The sequence below is a fragment of the Oryzias melastigma genome, unplaced genomic scaffold (assembly GCF_002922805.2).
Source record: "Oryzias melastigma strain HK-1 unplaced genomic scaffold, ASM292280v2 sc01428, whole genome shotgun sequence".
Classification (NCBI taxonomy): domain Eukaryota; kingdom Metazoa; phylum Chordata; class Actinopteri; order Beloniformes; family Adrianichthyidae; genus Oryzias; species Oryzias melastigma.
The window spans coordinates 592-10,840 of record NW_023418011.1 but is presented as its reverse complement, the minus strand read 5'-3'; the positions used below and the strand labels follow the sequence as shown (position 1 = coordinate 10,840).

General features: G+C 38.7%; 1 protein-coding gene across 1 annotated transcript; it reads right to left on the bottom strand.

Annotated features, from left to right (window-relative positions):
• Window positions 1-26: 26 nt before the first annotated feature.
• Window positions 27-9,870, bottom strand: LOC112138934 (glutamine--fructose-6-phosphate aminotransferase [isomerizing] 2). The gene is made up of 9 exons (XM_024261597.2): window positions 9,652-9,870; window positions 8,727-8,834; window positions 7,880-7,987; window positions 7,547-7,672; window positions 6,693-6,751; window positions 5,261-5,395; window positions 4,675-4,736; window positions 2,255-2,334; window positions 27-212 (listed from the first exon to the last, which is right to left on the bottom strand). Exons 1-9 carry the CDS (start codon window positions 9,656-9,658, stop codon window positions 55-57), a joined length of 843 nt encoding a protein of 280 aa, XP_024117365.2. The 5' UTR covers window positions 9,659-9,870; the 3' UTR covers window positions 27-54.
• Between the last annotated feature and the right edge of the window lie 379 nt (window positions 9,871-10,249).

The following is a 10,249-nucleotide window of genomic DNA, read 5'->3' as shown; positions in this document are numbered from 1 at the left end:
AACAACAAAATGCCAGAATGAAAACACGAGACATTCAAATTGATCGATAAGATATCAAATGAGGAAGCTGAGGGACAAAATAGACAAAATGCTTCCTGACCTGGCATCAGAGGCAAAGTAATACTCCACGGCTCTGCCGTCTCCCACAGAGTTGATGGTGCTGTCAGACCGGTTATGACTGTTCTTCTCCTGAACTCCTTCTTTGATATGTCCTGCAGGGTCAAAAATAAGACAGTTTTCTTTTTTAAATCTAGTTAAACCAATTATTTGAGCTTTTCTGGCTCCTGTGTTGCAACGCCACCAACAGGGCTGCAGCATGCGCTTTACAGCTTACAGGTTTCACAGAGGTACAGATAACAGGTCGGCAAAAGGTGAGTTGCCTCTGTCTGTCATGTATGTTTGGCGTTAACTTGGACTTCACTTTCACAGCACACCACAAAAATTGCTATCAATAATTGGTCCTTATTACCAGAACCTGTCAAACAGCATTACGAGTGTTCTTTGACTTTGTCAGAATGGCATTATTTTCCTGAGCGTTCTCATTCCACACCACTGTTTTTTCTCCACACACATAGTTGTTTTTCAAGCTAAATTTGATCTCTGATAAATATGTCCAACATCAACATTTTCCTTTGTTGTTGTCTTATTTGTTTGCATCAGTTTTATGCTATAAACTTCTGTGAAAAGCTTCTGTGCTGCAATTTATTTGTTTTTCTATACAAAAAGAGGTTAAGAAAATCTCTGGCAAACATGATAGGGAAGTGATCCGAGACATATTTTTTTTACTCTTCCTTGAACTTTGCACCAGTCTCATCTATTCTAACCACAACTCATTTAACTGATAACACATTCCAATGGACAATAGAGCCAAAGACGTAAAACAGACTGTAGAAAGAAAGTTATCGTTCGTTCGGATCAATTTGCTGAAGTGTGAGGCTTGTTGTCACCTCTTAACAGGTGTCTCCGTTAGCGAGGACTCTTTGGATTTCATACAGACTCCCATAAAACTTCCCACGTGTTAATACACACATGTCCCACTGTGACTTTTCAGGAAAAGTTCCCATATAAGAAAGCTTAAAAATATGCATAGTATGAGGCAACATTCCAAAACATCTCAGGTTGCTTCAGCACAGAGTCAGGAAAATCATCTTTTAACTCTTTAGAGGAAACTAGAGGAGCTTTCAAAAGCTCTTTTAGGATACACTTTCTGGAGGGAGAAAATGTACTCAATAAGTCATACATTTGGTCTATTCGCTTTCTGTATGATTGAGCATCAACTGCACACTATTTATTGAACTATTGTTTTAAAAGAAATGCATAGATTCACTGCCCACTGTAATGGGACACCTATCCAACTGCTTAACACAATCAGCCAATCGTATGGCAGCAACTCAATGCATTTCGGGACGTAGACGGGGTCAATCTACTAGAATTTCACTCACAACCATCTCTAGGGTTTACAGAGAATGGTCATAAAAAGAGGAAATATCCAGTGAGCTGCAGTTCTGTTGACAGAAATGACTTTTTGATGCTAGAGGTCAGAGAATGGCCAGACTGGTTTGAGGTAATAGAAAGATAACTCAAGTAACAACCGTCTACAGAAGAGCATCTCTGAACACGTCAAACCTTGAGGCCGATGGGTGCTCCTGTCAGGTAAGAACAGGAAACTGAGGCTACATTTCACACAGACTCACCAAAACTATAAGATTGGAAAAACATTGTCTAATTATCCTTTTTCAACCAAGGATGAGCAATAAGCTCTTCTGTTTTTGGAAAAATTTTCTACAAAACCAAAGACTAGATTCATTTTTAAGATCATCCTGCTGCTGCAAACATTGACAGTTGCCTCATATGCTAAAAATACAACCAAACAAATATTTACTGTCTGGTTCACTCTCTGCATTTCTTGAGTCCTACTTTAAAGTCTATTTTATATCCCCTTTTATAAAGTTTATAACTTCAGCAGCAGAGTTATAAACTTAGAATTGGAGGTCATAAATGAGATATGTTTTGGATAGTTCCACTGAATTAATTCATGTCTTTTAAAGATGTTTTTAGGTGGAGCATCATAAAGAGTATTTAATAGCTTTGTCAGCTGTGATCTTTCTCAGTATCTAATGCTTTTCAAGCACTAATCGAAATTTGCCTTCAGGCGAAAGACTCGGAGCTCCACGTGTTGCTGTGCATGTAAGCACAGAAATCAAGCATTCATGCAGAGAATGGGGCTGCAGACGAGGGGAGGAACACGGCTCACCACAGTTGTACTGGACGGGGATTTGCTCAGTCTGCAGCTCGTGCTCGCTTCGCACACCGATGAGCAGCGGACTTCCTCTCCTGCCGAAAACAAAAATTGAAGCACGTGAGGAGGGGAAGAATGGGAACGAGGATTCCAAGACACAACAGCGCCAGACATCATCACACGCTGCGCCGCAGCCCAACATCTAAGCCTAACATGACATTCCAAATAAAGCAGCCAGGTCCCTCTCCTCCATCCATTCCTCTTTCATCTTCAGCTGGAGCTTGTTCCATTAAAAACGTTTTGATTTTGAGTTAAACTCCTTTTAAGTTCTTCTAGACCAGGTCTGCAACCTTTGAATCCACATGTAGCCCTTTTACCTCCATAGTGGCTCACTAGTGCAAGAAAAATAGAATGATAGTAGCCCTAACTTTTAAAGACCTGCTCCAATAAAAATCATGTTTTTTTATGTTTTAGCATGTCCTTAAAGTATATTTTTATTGATAGATGGCATATATTAATTCTTAGGTTCAGACCAACCTACTCAATTAAAATTAAGTGGGTAATACAAATGATTATTGTAAATGTAGTGTTTTTGTTTCATGGAAAGTGTACACTGTCCTCTGTTTCACTTTACTTTCAATTCCCAGCCGTTAAACACTCAATATATTTTTTAGTAATTCCTATTCAATCAAGACAAAATGAGGGTTAAAATAGTTGATTTGTGTGATCCTACTTTGTTTACCTAATTATAATTTAGCTGATCCTTGCACTGTTCATTATTGCTCATTTCTCTAAAACATAACTTAACATTATGTTTGTATTATACAGCAAATTTTCAAGCTTTTTCAAAGAAAATTTATTTTTTTATACAATTTTCTATTTATTTCTTGTATCTTTCTTCTTTTGCATTTATGAACAATTTATTTTGTTTCTCTACACTTCAGCTATTAGCCCATTCATTAGGATTTCTAAATAACAGTAGACTAATTTTGACTCTTCTCATCATTGTTCCACCAAATAGCATTTAGCATGCATATACTGTTCAAGGTTATTCAGCTAATTTCACCTTCACTACCGTCTATTTAGCAAATAAGTAAGCAATCAATAGCTGTGCTTACATGGACACAAGTAATCACAATAAAAGCCTGATCAGAATACACCAATCGGATCAAAATTTCCTTCCGCTGCTGCGCATGAGCGAGCTGCTGGACTCTGGAGAAGTGTCTCCAAGCAGAAGATCATCTTCAGGACAATGTATGAGCTCCAGAGGCGGCTTTTGAGAATGGCTGCTCCGAGCTGTGAAGCCAGCAAACAATCCAAGGCCAAATGTTGTTTTTGGTCGCACATGTTAAACTAAACGTAACAGTAACCTTTATTTAAGTTCAGCACTGGCTGCACATATTTAGAAAATTACAGTCACTGTCAGAAAATAAATAAAAGCACGCTCAGAAGATCATGTGAATTTCAGCCATATTTCTTCTACGGCCAATTCTGGCATTTTAGATAGTTCTGGGCATGTCAAAATGATTTATTCCGATCAAACGTGTGACGGATGTAAACATTTGTAATAATCAGATAACGTTTTACAGGGCCAATGTACACAGCTCAATTCCAATGCAATCTAAAGACATTTTGAACATGTACACACAGCTAAAGATTTGGAAAAAAAATTAAGCTAACTCAGCAATTTAACAGCTGTAAACATTTTTAAAGTTTTCTTACTTTTTTAGAGTTTAGCAAAAATCAAATAAATTTTCACTTGGACACAAATATCAATTTTTATTTTTTGTTGAGAAGTCATGTAAACCCAATGGAGACCTGAACAGCAGAAGCTGTCATGGAGACTTGTTTGAATAAACGACCAGGTACTATTAATCTTTCTGTACTTCCTCTCTGCCCTCCTTCCTTTGCTGCCTCTTATTAGCTCCCCCCTGCGTCCTAACAACCTCCTCTTTCCATGATAAGTGACAGTTCATTCAACCAGGAAAAGTGCAAAGTAAAAGTAAATAATAAAAAGCAATTAAATTAAAATCCTACGCAGCAAGAGCTGGAAGAACTGACCGGAAACTCTCCAGTCCGCCTGTTAATGAGTCACAGACAAGTAAAAGAAATTGGGCTCAGAAACCAGGAGGCCCGAGAACCGAGAGGGGAAACCTCAGCTCTGCTCTAAAAAAAAGAATCTGAACCCCACCTCCAGACAGGAAATTTGACTCAACTGAAAAGTAGCTAAAACTAAAGATATTTGAAACTACAGAGTCATTCGCTTATCATCAAGACACCCCAGAATCAACCCAATCTCCTGAAATCATGTCTGGCTTGCTTCATCGTGGTAATAACAGCTGTGACGCATCTGCAGCAGGGCTGACGTGTATGGAAGGGTCAGGCGAATCAAAGGCAGTGTGTGTCTGTGTTTGTGTCAGTGTGTGCTCACTAACCTCGTAGCCACAGCATCTCCGGGGTAATGCTGACTTTTAAACACCAGAGCAAAGGCGCCCTCCTAACACACACACACACGAGCAGAAAGGGTTTTTAGTTGCTTCATGTGACAATCTTCTGTGATTTTGCAGGACTCTAAAGATGTTTGGGGCGAATGTTGGGACATCTGTTGCGTAACATCAGCTGTTTCGAAAGCTGGAAATCTGCTTCCCATTACAGCCAGTCTAGAAAGGACACTGTATGTTTTGAGCAGAAAGTGTGAAGCTGCGAAGGATTACTCACACAATGGAAAAAAAAGACTGGACTCTACCTCACCCCAAAAATCTGTTTGTTTGACGTCATTTCGTGGTGATGTTGGGGCTGTTGCCATGGAAATGTTATGTTGTAAAAGTGAACTCAATTCACAGAGTTTCATTGTGAATAGCAGAAAATAATAAAAATAAAAAAATGAATGTTTTACACTGACTATAACGAAGAAAAAAAATCCAATACAGCTGAAAAAATAATCACTCAAAGTTCTAAGAATTACAAAGAGTATAAAGCTTTAAATTGGCTCAGAACGGAAGTCGTGTGTGATCAACTCACCAGTTGCTGAATAACCCGCTCTACCAGCGTGGAGAAGGTGACCTGGTCATCCTCTCGGTTGTCATAGAGATATTTAAGTAGTTTGGGGATCACCTCTGTGTCTGTCTCGGACTCAAACTCATATCCTTTGGTGATCTGAGAAACATGGAGAATGCAGTATAAATGATGCTATCAGTACAACGACCCAAAAAACAAATATTGAGTCTTACTGTCAACAGATCAAAAGAAATCCCTATGAGAAATTAAGCCTTCAATTTCACTAAAAATATATTAGTTAAGCTTCATTAACCCATCAGAGTAACAGAAAAAACATCAGATAGATGTCCTGTGGGCCACTTGGTCTGAGGTATGTTCCACATAATTTCATTTTTAGAGAAACAAAATGACAATACTTGGAGAAATCAAGCTTTTAATTTTTTAATTTTTCTTTTTTAACCTATAATATACTGGAATGTTATGTATATTATGGGTTAAAAAAGGGAAATTAAAAAATTAAAAAGTTTGATTTCTCCAGGTATTGTCATTTTGTTTCTGAACCCTCCTGTCCCGTTTGATTCTGAGGACCAGCACCCATTTTTATTCTATTTAAATTACAAATTATTATTACTATTTTTATTTTTATACTAAAGGAAGAAGTTTTAAATTGATACAACACTATCAAGGTTTATTGTGTCAATTAATTTTAATGTTTATATCGTGTTGAGTTATAATGGACCCATTTTCAAGTGTGGAAAAATGGGTCAGATTGACCCGTTTTAAAATGTAACCTTTATATTATGTTCAGGTTAAAATTGACCCATTTTCAAGTGTAGAAAACAGGTTCATTTTGACCCGACATTTCGAAATGGGTCAATCTGACCCGGAACAAAACAGGAGGGTTAAAGCTGAAATTAAACAGTTTCTTCAAGCTGGAGAAAAAATATAACAGAGTTTTAAGATTTAAAGATCACAGATAAATAAAAGATTTTTGTCTATCTTTTGATATGCATCGTTTTTCATAAAATGATCCCAAAACGTTACATTTTTTTGTTTTGACAAATCCAACAAATGTTTAGGTCTAAAAATGTCCAGTATGTTTTTCTTGGTACGATGTGTTCAGAGTCCATCAGCTTTGAATTTTATTAGCATTTTTGCAAATACTCTCATTAGAATAGAATGTTGTTGTGTTTCTCCCGTGTTTTGTTTTCTTTACGCACAAAGTGGCTCAGAAAAACAAACTCACACCACGTGTAAAGTCACATTTCCCTCTCGACACGGCGCCCGTGCCGCTGCGTTTGGTTGCTAATCATGGACGTAGATTGAATCTGAGCGCAGGACTAGACTTATTTGTGCAAAAATTTTTATCAGCAATGAAAACAGAAACTACACTTCTCTATGGTGCAACAGAAAGTACTGTTTGTGTTGATGCTCATCTTAATGAAAAGACACTTACCAGGTACTCTTTCAGCTCTTTGTAGTTGGTTATGATCCCATTATGGATGACAACAAATTCTAATAAAAAAAGAGAGCATTAAAAATTAGATGATGAGCAAACATCGACTAAAAATTCAAGAAAAAATGGAATGGTTGGCAAACGACTGTAGAAAAAGGTGGCTGTATAAATCTGAGGACAAGCTTTAAAGTTTATAGTATTCGACTTTATTTCTGAGATATAGAGTTGTTTTAGTTCAAAGCTACACAAAAAACAGCTTTTAAGCATTAACAACTTATCTTTTAAATTACCCAAACATGTTAGCATCCACATAATTATCATGTTTAATGTCCCTCTACTATCATCTTCGGATCAATGTGAAGTTATGTCGTTTTTAGCCTAAATTAAAAAAAAAACTGTCTCTTTGAAGGAGATGGTTTCTGCAGAGTGCCAGGAGTTTGTTAAAAATTCAGCTTTGAGTTGTGGTATTGACTAAGCCTGGCCCCCACTTCCCATCATCAATTTGTTTACACACTCTACTGCTAGCTTACAGCCCCTCATAACCCCATTAGTGGTGCAACAACTGCAGTAATTGAGCTATCCAGTTGCTCGTATGGGAAAAACAAAGACGTTCATGGATCTATTTGTACATGCGGATGGATTGCCCCAGTTGCTTCCACGTCACACTGACAAGCTTTTTCATATTTTTTCCTCTGCTCCTGATTCACAACATTGGAATAAAGAAATAAATTAATTTGACTTAAAAAATGCCACAAGAACATGTTAAAACACCATTTTCATTGTCTATTAAGACACACTTTCAAATAAATTAAACAGGGAGTTTGGAATGTTTTAGTACATTAAAGTACATTTACCGTTGTTCTTGTCAGAGCGTTGAGGGTGGCTGTTGAGAGCGCTGGGTTCTCCGTGCGTGGCCCAGCGCGTGTGAGCCAGACCAAAGTGCGTGTACAGCTCCGCCTCAAGGTCCAGGGAGTTTTTTTCTGGAGAGGGAAACACAGTCCTTTCACTAAAACACCAACAACCTGCAGGGATTTATTTCAGAAGAACCTTGATAAATGTGTACATCTGATTGCAGGTTTTGAACTAAATATCTGGAGGAATTAAATATTTTGCTCCAAGAAAAAGGGACAGTTAAATCAAAAGCAGGAAATCTTGCAGAGTTGATGGTTAAAAACCCATGAACTCACTGTAGAGCTCCTCATCCAGAGCCTTCACCTTCCCCTTCTTCTTAAACAAGCGGATGGAGTTGTTGTTGGAGTCGGTGCTCGTCTTATTTGGACCATCTACAGCCACTCCTACAGATCAAAAAACATCTTTTAATTCGTTTTGGTACATGATTATAGAATAAACCCGCCCAAGTGGAAGCCTCATGAATCTCATTTGCTGCGTTTGTGGACAAAAAGCAGGTTCCTACTCGCTATGTTGAGTTTTCTTCACTTAAGGAGTCAGTGTCGGATGTAGCTAAAGCTGAACTTAAATCTTTGTGACGTGTCCGGGGACGTGGATTTTCTGGTGTGTGCGTAAGGCTATCCTGCTCAAACAGGATGAAAAACACGAGGAGTGTGTGTGGGTGTGTCCTTCCAAATCCATCAGCTGTAATACTTAATCGCTTTGTGTTGTGAGAGCCCTTACAGAAAAGATTTTTTTCCTCATGAGTGAGCTTTTAAAACTTTCTTGTAAAGTATTTTTACTCTAACAAGCAGCAGGACCTTTAGTCTCAAGTAAACCCCGCCCAGATTTATGACTTCTCATATCCTTGAATGAGAACAACCAGCGTCACTTGTTGCACCTGTTTTGTTTATAGACATTCAGGTCACTTCTACGCACTTTTAACAATAATGAAAATGTTTGACAGCTGACTGTGCTTCTGGTTTTGTAGCATTATTTCATGAAAGCATTTTTCTGTCTGTGCTGCACGTATTTCAGAGTTTAAAGGACTTCAAGTGTGCATTTTTGCAAAGTTTTCCACACTGGAGAGCTCTCCAAAGCAATCTGAGATTGAACGCCAAGTATGTGTGGGTTCGTGAGCCTTACCTGCTGAATCGTACCCTCTGTACTCCAGCCTCTGCAGCCCCTTCACCAGCGTCTCAAATATCTCCTTTCTGGTCCGTGGCACTTGGTAATTTAGGTAAGCGAAGATCCCTTTGAAAGGAAACATGGAAACATAACTGAGACGTTGCTGGAGAAATGATATGGACATACATTTTTTCCAGCTTCCATGTGTTTATAGAGAATAAGCCAACCAGTGTAAACACAGTTATTGGTGCAATCAGGGGAGGGTGCAGACTTTATGGTTCTGCTGATACTGGGAAGTCATTGTATGTATTAGTAATCATTACTGAGTTTCTTAAGATAATATTTAATATTAATATTGATGAATCCTCAAGTTTCCAGGACGTTTAAAACTTAAATAAAGGTTTAGAAATGTCTTTTACGGCTTAAACGACTTGTGCAGTGTAAACAATCAGATAAAATGTCTCCTTTATACTACTGATTATTATTATCAGTTTACTTAGTCATACATAAACCAGGACTGTGGGCCAATTTTGGCCCCCAAACTCCACTGGGCCCCCGCGGTCGCTCCCGCAGGCACACAGCTGGGCATTGACGGGCGCGCACACAGCGCTCAGTGTTGGGAGTGTTGGAAACCGGCTCCGGCACAACACACCCAGGCAAAGGCGTCTTCCACAGATAGGAGGATGACAAACTGATCATTTAAAAGTCTCCTGGCTTACATCCGCAAACGCTTTGACGCGTCACAGCTGTGCGCAAAACATCCGCGCAAATCCAAATGTGACCAAATGCGCCTTTTTCGAATTGTTTTCACCTTAAAATGTTCCAATAAAGTGTGACTTTTCTAAGCAACATGCTTTTCTGTTAGTTTTTAACAGCTCTGTTCTTAACTTTAAATTTAAACTCCAAAAAGGAGGAAAAACAAAAGTTCCAAAGCGCGTCTTACCGCACATGATTCCCGCAGTCCGTCCCTGTTCACTGTGCTTTTTAGAGGAAAATCCCGGTTGGAGTGATGCGCCAGTCTCGTTTCTGTCAGATCTGGATGAAGTGCGAGCCCCGCCACACTCCCAGCCAGCCTTTAAGCCGTGCGCCTGCTCCACCTCCCTCCTTCCAGCGCCTCCCTCCAGCCTTCTCCTGCCCACGTCCTGCTTCCTAACAACTGTTCCACACCTTCATCTGTCTTACTCAATCAATTGGAGCTGGAGTGTTTGCAGCTGGATTTACAGTAAAGCTGGCTGTGGAGGTCGATGAGAGCAATTATAGCCTCTTTCCCCATGAGATCTTCAAAAAGCAAGCACATACATTTTAAGTAATAACTCAATTAATAAAAAATCTATAAAATTATATATCTATGGTGGATTTGGACTTAAATTTAATGAATCCTAACTTGTTGTTATGACTGTTTAGGGTTCGTTGTTGTTTAGTTAATTTTTAAAGCTGATAGACTAAAGTAATAAATAATAAAATGACTGTTTTAGGTTTAGTTTTATTCCTTGAACCCCCTATTTTTTCAGCAATCTCATCAGATTGGCTTCAGGAATTTT

Coding starts and splice junctions, on each gene's coding strand:
- LOC112138934 (XM_024261597.2), bottom strand. Junction 4,737..5,260: donor AGCGGGTTATTCAGCAACTG/GTGAGTTGATCA, acceptor TGTGTGTGTTAG/GAGGGCGCCTTTGCTCTGGT. Junction 2,335..4,674: donor GGAGATGCTGTGGCTACGAG/GTTAGTGAGCAC, acceptor TGTTTTCGGCAG/GAGAGGAAGTCCGCTGCTCA.